The following is a 25,800-nucleotide window of genomic DNA, read 5'->3' on the forward strand; positions in this document are numbered from 1 at the left end:
TCTTATTCTAAACTTTTATAATGAATAAGTCAACGAAAAAAAATACAATAATAACTAATATTATTTATTGTTATTAAGAATAAATAACAACAATTAATAATCGGGCAAAAGAGCCATCGACCTAAGTCTTAAAAGTATTTTTTCAGTATCCATCGTACCTATTAAAATATAGTAGAATAATATAAAAATGTTATTGTAGAAATTATAATAATAAAAGACACTGTCGGGATTTCGATTGTCGGGATTATGGTAGTTAGGATTTAGATATATTCGGGATTTCGATACTGTCGGGATTTTGATTGTCGGGATTATGGTAGTCGGGATTTCGATACACTCGGGATTTCGAACGTCGGGCTTTCAATAGACGGTCTTTCGGTTGTCGGGCTTGCGATATAGACCAATCATTTTATATTTGTTTATAATAATATAATGAATTATAAAAACAATACTAATATGTACAATATTGGACACAAATTATAAATACAATGTTCTCTTGGGACTTTTCTACAACTTTGTAATTCAAAATTCAATTTGTTTTCTTGAGGATAATAATAATACTAATGTTTATTACATCAGTAGTACAAAAAAAACATACAGAAATAAAAAGAACAAAATAAATATATATAATTTCAAAAAAAAGTCAACTGATACAAAGGGCTATTGACCTTAGGTCTTTCTGCTCTTGAAGATAATATTATATCAAACTTTTTTTGATTTACCCTTATTTCCATAATTTTTCTAAAATGTTATTACAAATAATTTAGTTAAATATTTTATAATTTGATACAAAGATTATGATTTTTTTCAAAACATATTTATAAAAATATTTAAAAAAATATATATATAAACAATTATATATTTCATTATATTTACCACAATGAAATAATTAATTTTGAAACTACATAAATGCAACAATAATCGCATGAACAATATGAACGTAATCATTGGAAATTGTTGGCATGAATAGAATTATTCGAGTTGAATGAATTTCGATCCATTCATTCGGTTCCCATTAAAATAATGCGGCGCAAATGTAGCAAACATCTCAAATACTTAATAAAATTACAATTTGCCTCGGTTTCTAGTCCGTAATCTAACCACATTACTTCTTGCAATGAATCGAGGTTGAGCAAAATTATATTGAATAATATAAATTTTAGAAATTTTACGCTTCAATCTAGTATACAAATACTTGTAATGTAAATCAGCGCTTCTCAACCTTTTTGACACGCGGCCCAACATATTTATTTGTATTTATAATTTAATTTGCTTTGACACATGATGACAGCTGTCATTTTGTAAAAATTGACTTGACTCAAACTTGGGCCACGAACCATATGTGAAGAAACGCTGATGTAGCATGTTTTTTTTTATTATTTTGAAACGGTCTAAAATAAAGGTCATAATATTAAAATACTTGATACAATTAGACTCGATTTCCTGGCTTTTAAGTAACCGTTAATTAAGTATAAATTGATTATCTTCGAGGTAAATCTGATTAAATTGGAAATTGCTGGTATAAATAAGCTATTCATTTTTACTATTTAATATTATGTATGTACAGAGTGTGATCATTTTGCGCTACCGAATCTGGAAGGTGTGCGTAAGAGTTAAGAGAGAGAGGGAGATGAAAGGATGGGGTTTGGAGGGTTGGATTTCTGGGGGATTTTCGTTTTGCGTCGCTGGTGCCCACAGTGATATTGATTTTTACCACCCTTAATAACACTCACACTCGCTCACGTACGTGCACACACGTATACACGCGCGCATGTAGACATGCAGAGACCTCTCACCGTAAGGGTGACATCAGGACTATTATTGCGGGTGCAAATAAATATGATATAATCATAGTAAAATTCTTGCTGGTGCTGAAGAACTTTGTGCTCGCCGATATTGCAACAGTGCGGATTAGTAAAAGAAAGAAAAAGAAACAAAGAAGGAGAGAGAATAGGGTGGATAAGTGGGACTTGGAGATCCGGGCTAATCACAATGCAGTAAACACGAACGGTGCGTACAACAGAACAGGAAAAATAACGAGATTGAGAAAGAAAGGAGAAATTAGGAAATATTTCGATATAAAATTACGCGAATTTCAATTGATTCAAATAACTTTAACTTTTGCTTCAATTCTTGATTCATCTGACGCGAACTGGACGTAAGATGACTGTGATCAATTTCTGATGCAGCGTACGAACGGCTGCACTTTTATTATTAAATAATTGATGCATTTATTTGTTGTGACCGAATCGATTTCTTCGCGTTTCGCCGGCACCGCTTGTTACCTTAGTTTGTCTTTTTCAATTCACGTCACGCAGCAAATGTAGTATTCAATTTGTTTAAGCTAAAGAAAAACGCAAGTATGTGTGAAAACAAACGGTATTCTTTTGCAGGATTCGTCGAGAGAAGCAGAAGCAGCGTCCACCTGAAGGTTTCCTAAGGAATCCTCCAACTAGGGTCAACACAGGGCGGCGGGAGCGAGCGCGAATCGGAGAAGATGTACGCGTTTTTAATAAATAGTGTGCAGCGGAATTTAAACGAGAAGGTGAAAAGTTTTTGACATGTGAGTGGATTCCTCTGAGAGTTCGCCGCAGACATGCAGAACAAAGACGGCACGAACTCCTCATCCGAGGTCCACCAATATGTTGGTCCTTACCGACTGGAAAAGACCCTCGGCAAGGGACAAACAGGTACACATTTCTAAAAAAAAACCACATCTCTTTCACAGCACTTTTTTTTTCACGTTTTTTTTTTGTTTGTTTTATTATTTACTCATCTCAGTCCTCTCCCCATCACTCCACTCCCTCGCTAACCTTTCATTTTCGGTCCAGGATTACGTCCTAACATAGATCTTGAAGAGCTTGTTTTCTTTGCTTTCCACTCTATCCACATTCTCCCAGACTTCAAATCCTTTTTTTTTTAATTCTTTTAGCAAATAAAAACATATTTTTTTATTATTATTTTATTTATTTTGATTTCATTCCAAACTATTCGATTCGCACACCTTTTTCTATTTATTTAGTTTTTTAAAATGACGTTATTATACTTAGTTTGTTCTGCCCAAAAACTAGTTTTTTTTCTTAATCACTACAAAAATATTTAATGACCACGTAAGATTGACTCTCCGGTAATTTTAATTTGGTATCGATCTGTGAACTTTGGGGACGAAAGAAGACGACGATACGTTAAAAATAGGGAAAGATAAATAGCGTCTGGCGGCGACCTTATATTTTCCCAAGATCGTTTCTCAATTCAATAATGTAGAGGAATCGAACATGTTCGATAATCTGACGAAACAACCAATGCAATTATTTTACACTACGTCCATATAGATTATAAGAAAAATACAACATTTATAAAGCTTTAAGTTTTAGTTATTTTTCTCATAAAGAAATTTAAAAATAAATCTATCGAAAATGTTCAATGATTCATTAATAAAAATGATGCACTTATAAATGAAACATTGAAAAAGAATACAAATTAATTAGTAAACATAAATATAAGAAAAAAAAGTTACATTTTTAATGCAAACTAATTAGCTTTATGTATATTTTATAGCTATGAAAAAGTATAAAAATATACATGAACAAGTAGAAAAAACAAACGAAAATGCTGCTGACGTCATTATTGGCTAACAAATAATTACAATTAGATTTTGTTTTCAATAATGAATGAAAGATACGATTGATATCAAATAAAAATTAAAATCAATATACACTTTGAATAGTGTATCTTGTATATTGCAATAAAAGTAAAAATATTTACAGAAATACAGTCATAGTTCCGGCTTCTATCAGTCCGGATTTGATGTGCAAAATAAGATTAAATTCAATATATTTTTAATGATTTTGTAATACTTTTTCCAAGTATTGTAATTATTATTTGTTTGGTAAACAAAATGTAAATGTATAATCTTCGTCCGGGGGATTTTCATTGATAATTGATTAACGATTCGAGTTAAATGGACTCAAATAAAACCAATAAAAGTGGATTAGTTCTGGGTGTTTGAATTTCGGTGATTATAATTAAACAAAGCTCGTCGGAGCAATAAGCTCGAGGTATTAAGAATCATTTATGGGAGAGGACTAAAATGTGGTAATTAGTGAACAGGAAATTGCTGATTACATTATACCCAGATCCTTGTTTTATAAAGAAAATATTTAGTTCATATTTTCTACTAATTACTCATAAAAGTCGTAGATATTTGGTGTAGATTACTTATTGAAAAATTGAGTCATCAAAATTTCCGATTTCATCAATATTCTACAGTTTCAAACCTGTCGATTATAAATGAATAGCATAAAAAGTCACTTGAGTATATAAACACAAAATTTATGTATAAAAAATATTTCTTTTTCTGTGTTTTAAATTTTCTAAATCGGTTGTAAATTCGCACTGTTCGAGGTGTTGCTGCAACAATCATTGAATTCAGTCTTCTCACATTTATTTTTGAATAGCAGAAGAAAATTGACTATTTTAATTGACGCGGATCATTTTTTTTTATATAAATAACTAAAGAAACATTTATATATTAATAAGTGAAGGAAATGTTTAATTAGTTTCATATATTTTTTATGAAAGTCGTATGTATTCAAATATGCGAATACGAGAAACTAAAATTAATTAAAATTTGATAAAATTGTAGTAAGCATGATGATGAATTCCTTCATCTTTCATTTAAAAAAAATATCAAAAGAAAAACTAGATAAGCATTTATAATTTGAAGAGATCTCTGGATCAATACGTATGCTTACTCGTGTTAGTAATTTAAACGGGCATAAAGACATTAACCTTTTGAGTCATGGTCAAATTCCGAGTTACGATCGTTTGGGAATTTTTTTTAATGAAAGCCGTATACGGATCCCAGTTGGTTTAGAAAACAAAACGACAAAAAAAACAATGAACGACACGACCTCGTGTTATCTGTTTTACTGTACCAATGTTTACCTGTTTCACCAGTTTACTGCCGGTGTCAGTAGACTTCCGCTCTGTTTGCATCCGCCCATGGAAAAATAAACACGCTTTGGGACAATTTTATGCCCGCATGATCAAGAATTATTTCTGCCATCATACGCACATCCCTTTCTTCGAAATGAGTTTTTCATCAATTGTGTAATACTTTTTTTTGTCTTAATCCACTATTCTTGGAATTCTCAATATTACCACTATTATTATTGAGAATTTGCAGTTATTTGTAAACAATGTTTGGAGAAATATGACTGTATATTGACTTATATTGCGATATACCATAATTTTACTGGCGTTACGTAAGGTGACAGCTGTCATTTTGCTATACATTCCATTATTGTATTCTATCTCTTTCTCTTTTTAGAGATCAAGTAGAGTAAATGACAGTTTCAAAAAATATTATCATCTCTTTTCTAATGAAATCATCTTTCTGTAAATTAGTACTATTTTAATATAAAAATTTCTAATGAAAACTAAAAATATCTTTACAACGGTTATGTTTCATGATTCAAATATTTTGTCGTAAGGTGACAGTTGTCATTTGACAGATATCAATTCCAATATAGGATTTACACGTTTATTAGTTGAAACTACCTCTTTTTAGAGATCAAGTAAAGTAAATAACAGTTTCAAAAAATATTATCATCTTTTTTTTCTAATTAAACCATCTTTCGGTAAATTAGTTCCATTTCAATATAAAAACTTCTAATCAAAAATATATTTACATCGGTTATGTTTCATGATTCAAATATTTTGACGTAAGGTGACAGCTGTCATTTCGTTATCAATTCCAATATTGGATTTTCACGTTTCTTAGTTGAAACTATCTCTTTTTAGAGATCAAGTAGAGTAAATGACAGTTTCAAAAATATGTTCATCTTTTGTGTAATGAAAGCATCTTTCAGTAAATTAATTCTATTTCAATATAAAAACTTCTAATCAAAATCAAAAATATATTTACATGATTCAAATATTTTGACGTAAGGTGACAGATGTCATTTCACTATCAATTCCAATATTGGATTTACACGTTTCTTAGTCTTCTTAAATCTTCTAATCAATATTGAAAACTGCTTAAAATATTAATTACATTACTTTTTTTTGAAAATATTTATAAGAATTAATTTAGTGTAGTGTCATAGATCGTGTCTTCTTTGCCTAAAATTACCAACCCAAATACTGCCGGATCGAACCTGACCGGAGCCAATACAAAAATGAATAACGTGTCACGACAAAACGATAAAACTGGAAACCGAACAATTCGTTAAACGATAGCATCAATAAAAAATAAATCATTTATATCTATTCATCATCGTTTCTGTATAATTATAACTTTGTTTTACAACAGTTTTGCTATACTTTTATTAAAAAATAATAAATTACAGCTATTATTTAAAGAAAATTGATATTATCGAGAAATTCAATCTTTCACATAAATTTATAAACATAATATAGAAAATTATTATAATAAGTTTTTTATTAAAGAATGATTTTATTTAACTTTATTTTAAATGATAATATAGTTTTCTTAACAACTTAATTAATTTTCAAACTTATTTTTTTATTAAGAAATCAATGAAAGTTACAGAGGAAACAAAAATGATAATTATTTTACGTTTTTGCATATGCATATTAATTAAGACGGTTTCGTGCTATTTAAAACCGTGTTATTCGATACACACGTATGTACTTAACTGTACAAGATTTTGCCTAATGGCGAAAATATTTTCTATTAAAATTAGAGAATAATCATCATACCATGTTAAACAAGGGCTGTAGCAATCTTTTATTTGATGATTATATGAAACACAAGTGTTGTATTATTCAAAAGTTGCCTATACACATCATACATTTTGCATATACCTGGCTCCTCCACCAATATTGTTAACTCTTCATTCTTATTTCATTTACATTGAATTTTATAATTTCAAATAAATATGTATATAACTTTATAGCATATTTAGTTTAAATTTATCAGAGGAAAGCTGTTTTATATGAATAGTATAATATTTTGGTGGAGGAGCCAGGTACAAAGAGAACTTATTATGTAAAACCATAATCTGTATTCAACAATTTCTTATTCATAATTATGCATTTCGTTGCTATTTATGAAATGCACATATTATATATGAATTACGTATGCAGTTAGTTGGATTTAGACAATCTAAACTATTTTCGTGTGCAAAATATTTCTATTTTTCTTTATAATTTAACTCTTTTATAAGCAAATTTGTAGAGAAAATTAATTTTGCTTGGATAGAATATAAGGAAAGTTCACGTTTTAAATGAAAATTTTGATGCAAATAAAGATAATTGAGTTATATGAATTAGTTGGAAATATTAAATTAGTGATTTGGGTGATTATCATTTAAAAATATAAAAAAAACTATAAATTAAATAAATTGTAAATATTAATAATGTTTGTTTTTTCCAATTTGAATTTGAAATATCTCGCATAGTGCAGCTTCGATCAGTCCGGATTCACTATAGTTCTACAAATAAGCGGTTATTCTCTTAATAGTCAAGTCTCTTGATTATGCACACTATAAGAGGTTTTGTAAATATTATAAATATATATTAAATAAGAATGAACAATTTTGGTGGAGGAGCCTGGCACAAGTTACATGTGTGATTATGTGATGGTTGTAACTATGACTACTGAGTCAAAATAATAACAATTACAAATAAGATTGTGTAGGAGATATATCGATGAACTTTTGATGGAATATAATTTGAAAGGTTATTGGATGATTTGTACGGCTTTATGCGTTTTCAATTCGGATCCGTTTGCACTATTGACGCGACGGACTGCTTCGATTCATTCGAAAATTATTGTTTCCGCATAAGTGGACGCAAACAAACACATATTATATTAGATATATATATATATATGAAAGAGAAGAGGGCGGCTGTGTTGCGTGAAGAATGGGAGCAAGCGAGATGAGAGGATGGGGTTCATATTATATATATATAGAGAGAGAGAGAGAGAGAAATATATGGAGTGTGTATAAACGGGGGAGGCGGATTTAATCAATTAGGATATGTGCGAGCGGAGGCAACCCACTTCGGCAACTGGGTCAAAACCACTATTCTTATTTTCGGGGTTGGTACCGTTACTTCTGCAACAACGAGTCAACCGCTGCAACTACAAATACTGCACGTTATTAGCAGGTATTGTCGTGAGGTTGCGCGGTTTGGAGTAGCGAGAAATTGGATGCACAGTTGCGTTGAGGGATATATGACAGTGACTTTGGTTGTAGATGGGGGCCAAAGATAAAACCAATTCCGAACAGCAATCGAAAGCGGGAGTGTTTTGGATTCTCTCCTCTCCTCGTGCAGCAGAGATAAATTGAAACGTTGCATCGACATGTATGGCCTGGGGGAGGTGGACGGCGAAGCCAAAATGCAAACTGTCTCTTTCTCTCTATCTATCTCTGTAGCATATAACACTATCGCTCTTTGAATCTGCTACAACCATTGTCGTTCTCTCCCTCTCACCGACTGATCCCTCTTGACAATGGCTCTTGGCTGGAATGTCACGGCCTGAACGATCCGGATGTGTCGTCAAACATGTTCAACGCCACCGCAATGCTAATCTACTGACATATAATATGAAACCGCTCGTCGACCAAAAATCCGCAAACTGTACATTCCATTCTGAACACGCTTCAACTGTACATATTAATTTCTAATTTCGACGAATTCACCGCTCACATCATAATACATCATAATTCCATTGCGGCGCGGATATAGATGATGAAATGTTCGCTCTCTGACGAACAGCCGCAGCCAACTGAAAGTTATATTGTTTCAATTTCAACATAACTTTGAAAATAATCCGCATGCCACACCTGATTCATTTATCTTTCAAACGAGAATATTTCGCACGATTATTAAATTTCATTTAATTGAAATGAATTCCATTTGTTACTATGTCCTTTATTAATGTACGAATTTACAATTTTTGTACACATGTATCTTCTCTTTTTACTCAAAATACAAAAGAACGTACATTTTGCTTTTGAACATCTATTTCAATCTGTTTTATTGATGAAATGTACGTTCTGACGAACAGTTAACTCATTTAAGTTTGAAACGCGAATACGTATTTCTAATTCTTTTAGTACATATGCATCTCCTCTTTTTACTCATAATTCAAAAGAACGTACATTTTGCTGTTGAACATCCATGGCAATCTGTTTTAGTGACGAAATGTATGTTCTAACGAACGTTTAAAACGCAAATACGTATTTATGATTTTTTAGTACATATGTATCTCCTCTTTTTACTCACAATTCAAAAGAACGTACATTTTACAGTTGAACGTCAATTGTAATACGATTAACTGACGAAATGTACGCTTTAACGAACAGCTATAGTCAACTGAAAGTGGTATTATCCCAATTTCAACACAATTTTGAAAATAATTCGCATGTCATTAATAACATCAGCACATGCTTCATCTATCTTTCAAACGTGAATATTTTGCAGGATTATTAAATTTCATTTAATTGAAATGAAATCCATCTGTTACTATGTCCTTTATTAATGTACGAATTTACAATTTTTGTACACATGTATCTACTCTTTTTACTCAAAATACAAAAGAACGTACACTTTGCTTTTGAACATCCATTGCAATCTGTTTTACTGAGGAAATGTACGTTCTGACAAACAGCTAACTCATTTATCTTTGAAACGCGAATACGTATTTCTAATTCTTTTAGTACATAAGTATCTCCTCTTTTTACTTACAATTTAAAAAAAGGAACATTTTTCTATTGAACATCTACTGCAATCTGTTTAACTGATGAAATGTACGTTCTGACGAACAGCTAACTCATTTATCTTTGAAACGCGAATACGTATTTCTAATTCTTTTAGTACATAAGTATCTCCTATTTTTACTCACAATTCAAAAAAACGTACATTTTGCTGTTGAACATCCATTGCAATCTGTTTAACTAATGAAATGTACGTTTTGACGAACAGTTAACTCATTTAAGTTTGAAACTCGAATACGTATTTCTAATTCTTTTAGTACATAAGTATCTCCTCTTTTTACTCACAATTCAAAAGAACGTACATTTTACAATTGTAATACGATTAACTAACGAAATGTACGCTTTAACAAACAGCAATAGTCAACTGAAAGTGGTATTATCCCAATTTCAACACAATTTTAAAAATAACTCGCATGCCATTAATCACATCAGCACATGATTCATCTATCTTTCAAACGCGAATATTTTGCAGGATTATTAATTTACATTTAATTGAAAAGAAGACCATTTGCGAATTCTACACAAAATGCGAATATTTCGCACGATTATTAAATTTCGCATAATTGAAATAAAGTGTATTTTTTTTATATGCATACTCTACGTTATTTGAAATAGAATTTCCATATAAATTCATACACTTACGATGTTTGTCTACATATGTACCTCCACATTATACACAAAAGAAACGTAGACTTTACTCCCAAACATCGGCACCATATCCTAGAAATTCACGCACTCAGCATTTCAAACGGATTACATGTTTCTATATTATAATTTATTTCCTTATAGAAAAACATAGTAACATAGTGAGAGATTTTCACTTTTAACACTAATTTCGCTCAATTTACAAACTGTTACACAATGTTTTTTTATTTACAAATTTTTATTTGCCCAAGAAATCTCGACAATTCTCATAATTTAGAGAAATTGATATCACAATTCAATTTACAAACGTTTACAAAATATTCTTATTTCTCACGAAATCTTCTAAATTTTCATACAATTTATATAAAAAAAAACTGTTACAATTATTATATAGCAATGAAATTCCACTTTTGAAAACGTAATTAATTTTTGCAAAAGCGACTGTTGAAATAACATTTCAACATCCAAAGTTGTATTAGACAATATATTTCTCTTCTTTGTAACAATATTTTAGGCAATTTTGTGTAGATGTACGCTTTCTTCTAGACATATAACATCATTATGTATCTTTTAATTATTTCAAATAAAAGTCCATTAACATTGTATTCATCAGCATCAAACTAACAAATAATTCAGTTAATATTTCTTTTGCAAATTTCATTTTTTAACACCAGTATTTATTTAGAAATAACGTTGTTAAAATCAAGTAAATTATTGTAATATTATAGAAAGAAAAAGATGTTTTTTTTTAAATTAATTCCAAACTTATTTTTATTGTTAAATTGAAGACAAAATTGGATAAAGACAAATATTTCACAGGTAGAAAGATTAAAGTGAGGAAATATTTAATGTTTAAATTAATATTTAGATTTATAGCTATTTAATATACAGGATACATATTAAAATAGGCAGAACATCTCAGTTGCCGCTGTTGTAGGATGAACATAGTATATGACTATTGATTATAAAGGTCAACGGACATAGCCACCACACTCCACAGTCTGTGAGAATCTCAATGTAATACGTTTATCTACTAAAATATTAAACGTTAAGCCAATATTGAATAATAATAGTAAAATAGACAGAATGACTTAGATCGATAACCGGCATAAAGCACAATTTGCGACCAATACTAATTTGCAAATTTAAAAAAAAGTAGAATATTAGTAATAATACAAGCACTGGAAATGTGTAGATTTTGTTATTGATATCATTTCAGAAAAATTGATCATATTATCATAGTTTTAGGGAATGCAATCATAAAAGTGTGTTCAATTTTGGGAAGGAAATATTAAAATGGTCGAATGGTCCCGAGAGTCCAATACGTGTGTGCAAGCAATATAAGAATCAAGTGTGCGTCGGATAAGATCAAAGTGGTGTCGTGGGAATACGGAAACTGGCCTGCATCAAATTACCCAATTTGTTGTTGTTCGAATTTACGAAACGCTTTTGCATCTTCATTCATTCATTGAGAGTAAAATTGAAATTGATTCAATATTGACAATTATTACTGTATTTAATGAAAATATGTACAGCGTAATGCGGCTAATCTGTTCTGATGTTTAAAACCGGACTAGTAGAGGAACTAATTACTTAGTAAAAAATAAACAGCACTAAAAGAGACTTCACTGTATACAAGAAGAAAACTATCATTTATATATGTTACGGTAAAAGAACATAATCGGTAAATGTAAGTTCAACTTACATTTACCCACCATTTCCGGGAAATGTATACACTTACCCAATCATGTCGGTAAATGTTCATAAAGGTAAATATAATATTTAATTTATGTCACGCCAAAATTAACACATAACCTAGCTTGATTTACAACAACTGTATCTCGCTTGATGTAAACATTTACCGGTAAAAGTAGATATGTGACGCTGCTGTCAGATTTATACTTGCATTTACCTACAAGAACGGTAAAGGTATATATTTACCGATTGTGTACTTTTACCGTGACATATATAAATAAATAATTGTGTTTCCATTTTCAAATCGTACTATAATTAATACGCACTAATCGAAGCCGCACTTGTTATGCTATGTATTTTTGTCCATATGTATGCAAGAATTGTGTTTATTCGAGGAAATATACAACATAATTTATAAATTGCAATAATGAAACAGTATTTATTGTATTGGAAACGCGTTTCTAGAGGAATTTTTAGTCATGTGAACTCTTCAGTATAAATTTGTGTGTGACAACATAACTAGCGGTTAGTATTAGTGGTTTATGCTTCGATTGGCAATTTAGCAAACGAAGAGACATCAAGCACAGACGGTAATCTTAATTCAAGTAAAACCACACCATCAGATATGCAAATCGCTGTTTGAGTATAGCGTAGATAACCTAGATGTTAGTCTATATTTAGAAAGCATATTTTGTGTTAACTTTAGGTATAAAAGCAACTTCATATCATAAATGTAAAAATATGAGACAATTTAATTTTCAAATACATTTCAATTATTTCAACAAGAATATTGTAATGCTACATAACTAAAGATTACTTATAAGTTTGTATACATTAGAAATGTTAAAACATAAAGAAAACAAATATAATTAATGAAATCATAAACAGTATAACAAAAACTCAATCTACTTTTTTTTACTATAAACTAAACTTTAATTAAGCAAATATTATTTTTGCTCTTTATACATAAATATTATATAGAACAAATCCATGTTTGTGTGGTTAATGTTTTAAAGTCCTCGATTAGTCCGGTTTCATACAATTCGTGCTATTGGCGGTACCGATTGCCCGGACTATGCTAGGTATACAGCAGTATAACACAATTTTACTGAACAAAGAATATGAAATTAAAATATAAATAAAAAATAAACTTTACAATATTTGTATAAATTTGAAATGTTGAAGCACAGAGAAAACAAATTAATTTCATGTATACATACAAACAAACAAACAAACTAAACAAACAAAAAGATTGCTACTTTCTTTGCAAATATAGCGGAATATTGCAGATTGTCAGAAACGTTTCTGCTTCTCTTTTTTTTTTCTGTCTCAAAGCCTTCCGCAAATCCAATTACAACAAAAGTCTATTAAGCTTTAGCAAGAAAATAAAGTTTTCCTCCTAGATGAGGGCCCCACGAGTCCAATTGTATGTGGAGAGAAAAAAACTTTAGAGTGTAGCGGTCGTAATGATTTTACACAATTCCAATTCAGAGTCATTTCTTACTAAATCTGTGTTTTTTCTATATATCATTAGCTGTGAGTGTTTTCTAATATGATTATTTCATTCTTTCATTAAAATTTATACATGCTTAATATATTAGTCTTTACAGTAATGCCTCGCATAGTGCGGCTTCGATTAGTCTTGTTTCAATATTTCAAAACAAACTGAATTTCAATTGAGCAAAATAAATTCTAAGAAAGTTTTTCGCTATTAATTCCTCAATTAGTCTGACTTCAAACAGTCCGGAATGTACAACCCGTACTTTGCGAGGTATTGCAATATGTAATTTCTTATATAATTTTTTATTTCTTAAAGATCAGTTATTGCGGAATTTAAAGTCTATAGTGAATCGATAAAATACTTCGGACGTTTTCATGCTCAATTTTGTGAGAAATGAAAAAAAACCGATATTACATTTTGTAGACACATATTTTTGTCAATGAATCATAATCAAATTAAAGTAAATTGAATGTGCTTATAATATATTATGATTGATCGATTTAATTACTATGTGCACAGGCTTTTACATATAAAATAATTGTCTATATATTCTGTTAAAAGCAGATTATAATTATGACGCTATTCAAATTGCAAACATTAAATGGATGGATTCAATTTTCATTTCATTGAATCAAACGCATTAAAACATTGATATAATTTATAGAAAAAAAAAATGATTAAAAAAAAATCATTGGTGATGCTTTGTTCTTCATAGATAAATAATATTGTTATCAATAACATAATTGTGAACAATATAGACAATTCTTCAGATTTCCTTTTTTTCTGCAGATAATTGTCTTTATAACAATTCAAACTGTTTTTGCATACCTTTTGTACTGTAGAACTTCATAGTCTTTATAATAATTAAGATTGGTTTTCGATAACTTTTTTTTTGTAGATTTTTCAAGTCTTTATAATTATTCAAATTGTTTTGGTATATCTCTTTTCTTATGTAGACAATTGTGTTTATTGCCTTTTTCTGCAGATAATTGTCTTTATAACAATTCGGACTGTTTGTGTATACCCTTTTTATTATTTAGAACTTCATAGTCTTCATAATAATTAAGATTGGTTTTCGACAACTTCTTTTCTTTTGTAGATTTTCCAAGTCTTTATAATTATTCAGATTTTTTCTGTATATCTCTTTTCTTCTGTAGACAATTGTGTTTATTAACTTTTTCTGCAGATAATTGTCTTTATAACAATTCGGACTGTTTTTGTATACCTTTTTTCTGTAGAACTTCATAGTCTTCATAATAATTAAGATTGGTTTTCAATAATTTTTTATTTTTAAATTTTCCAAGTCTTTATAATTATTCAGATTGTTTTTGTATATATCTTTTCTTCTGTAGACAATTGTGTTTATTACGTTTTTCTGCAAATAATTGTCTTTACAACAATTCGGACTCTTTTTGCATACCTTTTGTTCTGTAGAACTTCATAGTCTTCATAATAATTAAGATTGTTTTTTTTTTAATTTTCCAAGTTTTTACAATTATTCAGATTGTTTCTGTATATCTCTTTTCTTCTATAGACAATTGTATTTATTATCTTGTTCTGCAGATAATTGTCTTCATAATTATCCTTTTTACTTCGCTTGAATAGCTCCAAACAACGCTCTGAATCATCAACTCGTTGTTGTTTTTGGTCTACTTTTAGCTTGAACGCGGTAACCATTTCGAACAAAGCCTTCTTATGATCAAATGTTCATGCAAAATGGTGAATATACTGTCTACTGATATCTTCAGGGTGTCAAGTATCTCAGGCAACATCAATTTACGATTGGCCAAAACCATTTTGTAGACTACTTTTATGTTTTCAACAATTGCCGAATTCGAACGCTCTCACCAGCATTTGTGTCTGTACGACCTCGTTTAAAATCAGCAAACCACTTCTCTACTATTTATCTCGACGGACAAGAGTCCCCATAACACTTATCAAAACATTGCTTTGCTTCAACGGTATTTTTTCAAGTCAAAAAGCAATGTTTTATCAACACACGAAATTCAGATTTTTCCATTGTTCTGAAAATTACAAAGGTAGCGTCACTAAAACCATTGTAACTTGTGAACTAAAAGTCAGATTGCCATGAAATTTTGACAGGTGTCGTCTGAAGGTTGGTACTTCCTAAAATTGATAGATTGTCGAAGGCTCCATCTATATGTCATCCTACGAACTTATTGAGTGAGGTTTTAATTGCCTATATAATCATTCATTTCTAGATATTTTCAGTAGATAATTAGTTGAAATATAAAAAAAATATTTGTAAATAAAGGGTAGAAAACAAAAAAAAAATAAATATGTATTGCCAATAAAATAAATGCAGTTATTGCGGAAGACCGAACTGTTTATCAAATCACGATGTTCACGTTTGCGGCGCAGGAAATTGCATAAGACAGACATAGATTGAACAACCTGCTTCAGGTTAAGCTTTTACCGCTAGAAATCAAATTACAGGTTCGAAATTGCTTTACGGAAACTAAACGTAACCTTATATAAACTAAGTAATATAATATAATCACAACAAGTTTAATTTATAATCAAAATTATACTGTTTATTTTTAAATTTAAATTAATCAATCGATTTGATGTAATGAATTGTATGGCACAGCAGTGTATATTAATTTGAACTGTAAAGCGACTAATGTAATTGATTGCCCAACAATGACCATAAAGAACCGTATAGAAATACAATGCTTGTAAGTGGCTTTTCATTATGAAGTGCGAGCGTTAAAATCCAAAATTAATGGTTCGCGTTTCCATCCGAAAGGCCGTCCATCATATAGACTTTGTTTTTGTCCTTTCCCAAAAAAAAATGTATAAATCGACTCTGTATATAAATATAGAGTTGCATATAGCTCAATTACGTGCAAATGCCTTTCGAAGTGCATCAAATATTGATTGCAAAAACATTAAAATAAAATATTGTAAATTAATACAATTCTACCTCGTTTTGTCCGGATTCACTATATATAATCATCAAAACAAACTAAATTTTAATTAAACAAAATAAATTCTAAAAACAATTTTGTTCATACTAAATGATCGTGTTTTTGTTACTCTTCCTTTGTGTTTTTTAAATCCTCGATTAGTCCGGTTTCAATCAGTCCGAAATAAGTGAGGTATATATACATAAAGAAAAATAAACTTTTCTTTTTTATTCAATACAAAAAAATCATTAATCCTCGAGAAGTTTAAATGCGAGCAGATCATTAGTGCCGCTTGTTTCTTCCAGTTTCTGATTTATTTGATCTGATGAATGCGGATCTTCAGTCTGAATATCACATCTAACTTATTCTCCCCCTTCCGCATTCGTACTACAGTGAATCAATGAACCGAGGAAATATCACATTCCTTTCTTCTCTCCCCACGCGCATTACATTACTTTACTTATTACAAAACCACATGAATTATAATCCATGACAATGCAATTCGTTCAAGTTCGTATATCGAGTAATTGATGTTTACTACTTCTCTCTATTGAATATCTAGAATAGTGATTTTATATGTATAAGGCAAAATTGTTTAATTGAAGCAATACCTCGCTTAGTGCGGCTTCGATCAGTACGGATTTACTATAATCCGGTTTCAAAATTTCAAAACAAATAATTTTTAACAAATTGCTAAAAGTCTCTTTTTGGTGCGGTTTTTTCTTTTCTTTGTATTTAATGTCTCGATTAGTCCAGTTTCAAAGAGTGCGACATATTGTCGTAATTATAACACTAAATAATATTGTCATAATTTAAGTGTAACTCGAATGTTTATATCTGTAGGTTCAAGTGTGCCATGACATTAATAAAAAAAATAGTAAAAATACTACTTTAACCCGAAAGTACTGCGGATAGGTCAAAGTGATCCATTTGTTTTCATTCGCATTCCATTGTAAATTAATTGTGGATCTTCTAGATTTTCTAGTGCTTATTTTATTGCAGAATGTATTTCGGGTCAAAGTGACCCGTCTATAACAAATACTTTCTCGATATATCATGAATATTAGCTATGTTTGTTGTAAAAAAATAATAATTTGTTCTATTTTTAATAACAGGGTCATTTTGACCCATACTTGGTACTTGTGATTTATTTATTTGTCCGTAGTAGTTACAGGTTAAAAGAACGGACAAAACTTTTAAAAATCTCGTAGTGAGTTTGGTAAAAAAACCATCTAATAAAGATAAATACTTACTCTAATTGAAATCTATTCCAAGGTTAATCTTGTTAATTACTTACGTTCATTTTAACTCGCCCGATTGGCTTCCCCTGATTCACTTTCAGTTTCGCAATCTGCAAAATAAATAACAAATATATATATATGTAGTTTCGTAACAGAATTGTATTTTGAAATGTAGCTACTGTACGTGTATGGAAATTGATCGAAAACTGTGATTAAATAATACAGTGTTTATCGGCGGGTAAAATCAATCTTTCGTAATCTTTGAAACAGTGTTTCGTGTTTCAAAACCAAAGCACGAAAGAAAAATTTAAATATAAATTATAACAGTGACATCTATTGTTTATTACACAACTAAAGAAACTTCATCTGCATAAATATATTTGACATTCTTTCAGTTTGACAGATCCAAAAAAAAAATGACATTTATACCAATTTTTATTTAGTCAATTTTGACAATAAACTATTTCTAAATATAATCGTTCAATTCAAAGCACAAAAGAAACAAAAATAATGACACTTATTGTTTATTATCCAACTATCAAATTTACTCTGCATAAATTTGTTGACATATGTCATTTTTTTGACAATCAAGAAAACCTTTTCCTGAGATCAATTGTTTATTATCCAACTATCAAATCCCACTGCATACATTTTTTTATATTTGACATTTATGAATATGTTTTAATAAAGCGAACCCAAACTTCTGTTCATTGATCTTCAATAGTCAAATAATAGAATATCTTGCATCAAACTCTTGAATTAATTACAATAGTTAATTGCAGTCCCTTAGGAGGTTCCTTGTAACCAAATGCTAATGTTTACAAATGGTTCAAGTTATTATTTGCTATTGTACTTCAATCTCCCCAGGCGCTGCAAATCCCCAGTGCCAATATTTAATCACCAACAGCTTAATGAATCGACTTCTCGTTGAGAAGATGTAACGCCGTAAAAGATAAATAAAACCTGTTAATTATCTAATGCCGTTCGTGAAAAGTTAACACGTCTGGCTTAACAAGTAATCCAAACATTAGCTGCAACAACAACAATAAAAAAAACAAGTTTATTGTTTGGATGTAACGATCGGAAGCTTTCAGACAAGTTTAATTCATCTTGTGAACCTGGTACGAATGAGGAAAAGTAATGCTCTCTTTCGCTAGGCGATAAAAATGATCTTAAATAAAATGTTAAAACTTTCATCTTCACGTATTAAATAGTCTGTGGTCAGACGTAAATAATAAACGAGATATAAGTGATTTAATGATTAGTTCAAACTGCTATGAACTTAATTCAATTCAGTGTAGAACTAATTTCAAACGAAATTAAATAATGTCTGCTCTTAATTAAACATAAACTTAAGTGTTTTGTCAAAATCTATAGTCAAAACAGTTTATAAATGTATTATAAATATATAAAATAAGCTAGATATCAAAATTCTGATTAGGATATTCTATTACTTATATCATTATGAATAACATTACAAAATTTTATCAAAATCGCTTGACAGGTTAATAAGATATGATGTTTTTTCTCTTAAAATAATCTTTTTATTTACCTGGCGCATCCACAATTTATGCAATTATGTAATTTATGTAATTATAATACAATTAGGTGTAAAAATTGAATGAATTTATTTTAAAATATATTAAATATTCATTAAATAAATGTATATATTATAATAATTGTATTATGTTTATATAAATAATTTAAAAGGAAATTATAACTTATAAAATGGACATTGACAATAGCGATTGACAGCTGTCAAAAATGTCGATGAATGTAGTAAGTAGGAAACTTGATGTGTATCATTTAATGAAATATCCGTACGCGATTTGGTTAATCGATGGAAATGTAATGATTTTCTATTTTTTTTTGTAGGATTGGTGAAACTCGGGGTGCATTGCGTTACCGGCAAAAAGGTAGCAATAAAGATAATCAACAGGGAGAAACTGAGCGAAAGCGTTTTGATGAAGGTAACACAAAAATAATCGTTTCGAAGATCTCTAAATTAATGCTCTACTATCGTTGTTGCAATAGGTGGAACGGGAAATAGCAATTATGAAATTGATCGACCATCCGCACGTCCTGGGGCTCTCGGACGTATACGAGAACAAGAAATACCTGTAAGTTCCTTAACTCCAATTTAGATTAGACTGCATGTGCACTACATACTACGTCGCTTATCTATTTGCAGCTATCTCGTTTTGGAGCACGTGTCCGGCGGGGAGCTGTTCGATTACCTAGTGAAGAAAGGAAGACTGACACCAAAAGAAGCCCGAAGATTTTTTAGACAAATAATATCCGCCTTGGATTTCTGCCATAGCCATTCCATTTGGTAATTATTGAACTTATTTCATATTTCATCGTTTCGCTTCGTCATTTCTGTTGAACAAACTTCTGTTGGATGTAGTTAAAGATATCATTTTTTTTTTCTTCTTGGAACGATGAAAATGCGATTACTATCACCATTTAGAGCGCTCGTTCAAGTTCACGTTAATGATGATATTTGCGGACGTCCGAAATAACGTGTTTGTAACTGATTACGGCACCATTAGTGTCCACTTTCGGTTTAGACGTTGACATTCAAGGACTCCAAACATATATGAGAGATGATGTAACTAATGTTTACCTAAGAGGAAAAATAATAGAAGATATACTTATTTAAGCAAACATTGCAGAATATTATTCTACTTATAAACTATATGAACTTGTTTACACACGTATTTAAAAAAATTAAATTAAAAAATAAATGTTTAAAATACGTTTTTGCATACTTTTCAATTTACACGGTTTTACATTACAATTTCGATTTACACGTTTTTCTCAGGAACCTTACCGTGTAAATCGGGGGTTTGTTTGAAATAAATATTGTAAGATGTTGATAGTATCTTAAGTATTAAAAATTTAAATGAATTAATTTAATTAAATTTATTGATGTAATGTAAATTTTGTTGGATGTGGGAAGTATGTTATCTTTGTATATAATTTATGCTATAATTAGTTTTGTATATGATATAATAAGATGTATATGTTAATTAAAATTTGCATTTGTAGCCATAGAGATTTGAAACCGGAGAATCTGCTGCTAGACGAAAAGAACAACATCAAGATTGCGGACTTCGGGATGGCTTCGCTGCAGCCTCAGGGTTCGATGTTGGAAACGAGCTGCGGATCCCCTCACTATGCCTGTCCAGAAGTTATCCGAGTAAATATTTGCATTGCGCGGAGCGTGGAAAGAGTGCTAATACGTGTGGGTTTTCATTTCAGGGCGAGAAGTACGACGGAAGGAGGGCGGACGTCTGGTCGTGCGGCGTAATCCTTTACGCACTTCTTGTAGGCGCCCTACCATTCGACGACGACAACCTCAGACAACTGTTGGAGAAGGTGAAGCGCGGAGTATTCCACATCCCGCACTTCGTTCCGCCCGACTGCCAGAGTCTCCTTCGCGGAATGATCGAAGTTAATCCGGAGAAGCGGCTCACTGTACGTTGAAATAATGCAATTGAATTGATTATTATCTATAATTATTATTTATTTTGCAGTTGTCGGAAATTAATAAGCACGCGTGGGTTACGGCTGGTGGAAAGGGTGAATTGGAATTGGAGCTGCCAATGATGGAGGTGGTCCAAACCCATGTGCTGCCATCAATTGAGTCCGTGGATCCCGATGTGCTGCAGGCCATCTGCAGCCTGGGATGTTTCAAGGAACGGGAGAAGCTCATACAACACCTCCTAAGCCCTAAGTACGCTCATTACCATTACGTATTATCAACGTTAGATGAGAAATCGTAATCCTCAATCTGAAGCATTGATGGCTGACGTAATCCCTTACCTTTTCACCGCACGGTTTCCTTTTGAGCGGCAGTAATGAGTGCTACTATTTCGTTTATTTTTTTTTCAGCCACAATACGGAGAAGGTCATCTACTTTTTATTGCTGGAGAGGAAGCGAAGAAGACCAGCTTACGAAGATGAGGACTCGATGTTGAGGATTAGGGTGACGGAAGCGGCGGATCCGCCGAGGAAACGCATCGACACGTGTCGCGTGAACGGGCAAAATACTCTGCAGTTCGGCCAAATCAGCGAGGGATCTCCGCTGACACCTAGGAGATCGCATTACAAGTAATGAGGATATGAGTACTGATGCTTCTTTTCTCTGATATTTAACAATTTCCTTGTTCTAGAAGACACCACGCCAGAAGAAGTCCATCGACAGGCAGCACCCATAGTAGTTTAAGCATCCATTCCCCGACGAGATCATCCTCGGGGGCTTCGAGCCCGGTCCATTTCAACAGCACATCGTCAACGAATTCTCATAGTAAGTGACCTTGCAGGTTAAGCTCCAAGAGTTTTGGTTAATTTACTCACTGAACCAATAGGAATCTCGTCGCCCGTGAATCAGAGATCTTCATCGCATCATACCGGCGGTGGTCATCGGACATCGACGCACGTCACCTCCAACACCCACGTCACCGTGACGCCACCGCCGCCTTCGACTCCCACCCACCATCGGGCCAACAGCAGCGGCGGCAACAGCGGTCCATATCTACTCTCCGCCCTTACATCACCAGAGAACGACACCACCAATCTGGTCACCGGTCCGACGATCCTTACCCCGATGACCCCTCCCGGTTCGCCGCACTCCAGCAACACCGGCCACCATTGGCGCTCCCGCCTCACGACAATCAAGAACAGTTTCCTTGGTTCGCCCCGTTTCCATCGGCGAAAACTGCAGACCTCCTCCGAGGAGGTTCACCTCACCCCGGAATCCTCGCCCGAACTCACTAAGAAGTCCTGGTTCGGCAGTCTGATGACCACCGAAAAGGACGAAACCTTCACGATACTGGTGAAGGGAAAACCACTTGCCACAGTCAAAGCAGATTTAATCCACGCTTTCCTTTCGGTAATTAGTTGCATTTTAATGCAAACAATCTCATTCATTACCTTACATTCAACTTCCAGATAGCAGAGTTGAGCCATTCCGTCTCGAGTCCGATGAGTTTTCGCGTGGAATACAAGCGCGGAACTACCGGTCCCGCCATGTTCCAAAGGCACGTGCGCTTCCAAGTGGATATCTCCACAATTACCAAGCAAACCGGAGACAATGCCAAGGAATTCCTATTCGCAATCACGTTCACGTTGCTGTCAGGTAAGAACTTAGTTTGCATGCTGATAAAACTTTTTCGAGCTAATCTTATTCGTAATACACCAAAAAATTTATAGTATTAAACAACAACACCAAAAAAAAAACGAACCTAATTGTCGTGATATTTTCTTTTCCGTCATCCCGGAGCGACTCGAAGTTTTAATTAGAACGTTAAATTAATTCAGGCGCGAACTCGAATATATAACCGACATCGGTTAGCTCGCTAAGCTAAAGGGAAACTTCATAATTCGTTTAGTTTGCGTTGCATGGCAAAAATCGAATTATCGTTCCGACATCAAGCATGTCAAAACAAACAAAAAAAATAGTGCTGCAATTAACTCTGACGGATTACAAACTTTGGATTTGAGGTTTTCGTCACTCAAATTGGATGACAGTTTAAAATAATTAATATATTATAATAATATCATTATAACATTAATTATTTTTCTACTATAAATTATCTTTTGCATTCACTATTATTGATAATTGAGAAACATTTTTTTGTAAAATTCAAAATTGAAATCAAAACAATGTTGAAATCTAATATACATTTGATGTTTATACATAATATTATAAACATATTTTACTAATTTAGAAAATTTAAAACTTACCACAAAATAAGACCATACGAGAAGATCGTTAGGTGATGATTCTAGCAGAAATCTTTAATAGACAGCTTATTTGTTTCTCTGTCATTTTTTTCCAAAGCCTGCACGATAATTGTTCACAAGAGTTTACTTTGTATAAAATATTAAAATTCAATATTTTCAATAATAATTTATTAATAACATATTAACATATTTGATGACCCTTATATCGCATTGTTAAGAGATAACGCTGATTTATAAGATAACAAATACAGATTATACTTGTAGAGTATTTAATTTAAACATAACAATTAAGTAGAACTTCTTTAGTGCATTGCTTTTGCCTTTATCATCAAATTCTGGAATTACTTTAGCAGCTAGTAAGATATTTAATTGGTACAATAAGAGGTTAAAGTTAAAAAAATAGAGGATTATAATTTCTGCTATAAAATAAAAAGATTTCAGGAGCTTAATTTTATGAAAACGTAACATAAAACTGAAAAAGTTATTTGATTCTTTATCCACAAAAATTAAATTTTTCAAACAAGTTATAAATTAATTTAATCATTGATTTACTAACTACTTTATCATTCAATAATTAATCTATAATAATAAAAAAATGTTTTATGTTTTCCAAATTTGAAAATGATTTTTTTCTCTCATTTCTTGAAAATTTCGGGCTTTACGTTGCAGGACAAGTTTGGGAAACCCTGCTTTAATAGATTTATTTATTTTTTTTCAAGCTGCTGAATTGATGATTTAGATTTAGTTGTATTTAGGTGTGTTTGTTGCAGGTAACATCCGAAGGTTCCGAAGGGTGTGCGAGCACATCCAAGCTCAAGTGTGTACGCGCAGACCGCCGCCTAGTCCGAGGGCCCAAAGGAAGTTCACGACGGAAATCAGCGAGAGCTCCAGCTGCGGCTCCGACTCCAGCGAGCTGTACCTGAACAGCCGACAGGTAGACGACCGGCAGCTCCAGGTACGACGCCCTTCGAGGATGCGCTAAAGGGGGCTCCCTTCCCTGTTCTCTGTTGCAGCTGGAGGGCAGCGACCTGGAGAGCGAGTGCTCGATCTTCGACGTGAGAACGGCGGCACGGGAGGCAGGCAGAAGGGCCTCCACCAACAACAACACCGAGACCATTGAGCAGCTTCCGTCCACCCCAAAAGCTGTGCGCTCCAGCTCAGAGAACACCGATTCCTGCGAGAAGACCTGCATCACCACAATGTCCGGCAGCTCGATCGCATAATCACAAACAATCATAAGATGTACAACATAAGACGATGATACGTTCTGCGATTTTGATGATCGTTGCTGTATCATCAAATTTGTGCTCTCTTTTTTTATACAAAAAGGAATCGTTTCGAGCTGGCGCGCAACAAATTCATTGCAATTGTAACGAACGGCGCCCGTGCCAATTACCTTTTTGGGAAGAGCGTAAAATGTGTTCCTCACTTACCGAAAAACGCAAGAAAACAAAAGATTCTTTTCTCGAAGACGAAAAGAAAAAAACGAAAAAAAAAAAAAAATTGGACGACGATGATGGAGTTAGTTAAATGTAATATTTTTAGGGCAATGGAAACTAAACGTAAATGCAAATATTAAGAAGAAAAAAAAAAGTAACGTTAAGAATCACAGGAGACGCGCGAAATAAAAATATCTTGCTTTACTTTGTAAATAATAATCTATACATAATAATATATGATACAAATATATATATAAATATAAATCTATAAATATAATTTTAAGGATATAGTGCAATTTACCGTTTACTTAACACATTTAACTTCAAAGTGAACGACAGAAAGAGAAAAAAAAAAGTAAAACTAAGACATTTATTGATTAACTAATTGAATATTGATGGCTTTTGTGATTTAAAAATTGACATAAATTGAAATGCGACGCAAGTGTGTGTTTGTTGGTGTGTGTGTTTTCCTTTCGATCTCTAGCTATCTCTCTTTCTCTATCCCTTCTAAAAAACAAAAACAAGAAAATGTATGTAAAAGAAAACAAATTTAAAACAAAACAAACAAACTTTCCACTATGATTTCTCGCAAAGAATCTGTACGAGACTAAAATTAAGGAAATTAATAATTGCCGGCCATATACTAATGTAACAAGAAATAATTGAAATAAAAAAAGAACACTGAAACAAAGACAACAATATTGATAGTTCGTGTGTAAGGATCGCGTATAGGTTGTAATATATGTTTAAGAAAGAATTATTTATTTACAATTTAATTATTTTCTTTTTCTTCTTTTGCATCAACTTTTTGCATGGATTTATTATTATTACTATTACAATTACTTTCGT

At 31.8% G+C, this 25,800-nt stretch overlaps 1 protein-coding gene across 1 annotated transcript; it reads left to right on the forward strand.

The window, feature by feature from the left end:
- Positions 1 to 1,720: 1,720 nt before the first annotated feature.
- LOC108569637 (serine/threonine-protein kinase BRSK2) lies at positions 1,721 to 24,915 on the forward strand. Its single transcript, XM_017931268.1, has 14 exons — positions 1,721 to 2,007; positions 2,391 to 2,687; positions 19,637 to 19,731; positions 19,796 to 19,881; positions 19,953 to 20,093; positions 20,813 to 20,963; positions 21,026 to 21,241; positions 21,301 to 21,500; positions 21,659 to 21,877; positions 21,940 to 22,073; positions 22,135 to 22,658; positions 22,718 to 22,904; positions 24,283 to 24,446; positions 24,526 to 24,915. The coding sequence occupies exons 2-14, from the start codon at positions 2,594 to 2,596 to the stop codon at positions 24,733 to 24,735; spliced, it is 2,421 nt and encodes an 806-aa protein (XP_017786757.1). The 5' UTR covers positions 1,721 to 2,007; positions 2,391 to 2,593; the 3' UTR covers positions 24,736 to 24,915.
- Positions 24,916 to 25,800: the final 885 nt, after the last annotated feature.

Source organism: Nicrophorus vespilloides, unplaced genomic scaffold (genome assembly GCF_001412225.1).
Source record: "Nicrophorus vespilloides isolate i.1.1-1 unplaced genomic scaffold, Nicve_v1.0, whole genome shotgun sequence".
Taxonomy (NCBI): Eukaryota; Metazoa; Arthropoda; class Insecta; order Coleoptera; family Silphidae; genus Nicrophorus; species Nicrophorus vespilloides.

What these genes read in the sequence shown, in the direction of transcription:
- LOC108569637 (XM_017931268.1), top strand. Translation starts at nt 2,594, where the DNA reads ATGCAGAACAAAGACGGCACGAACTCCTCATCCGAGGTCCACCAATAT. An exon ending in CCTCGGCAAGGGACAAACAG is followed by an intron (nt 2,688 to 19,636) that starts GTACACATTTCT and finishes TTTTTTTTGTAG; the next exon opens with GATTGGTGAAACTCGGGGTG. An exon ending in CCTAGGAGATCGCATTACAA is followed by an intron (nt 21,878 to 21,939) that starts GTAATGAGGATA and finishes TCCTTGTTCTAG; the next exon opens with AAGACACCACGCCAGAAGAA.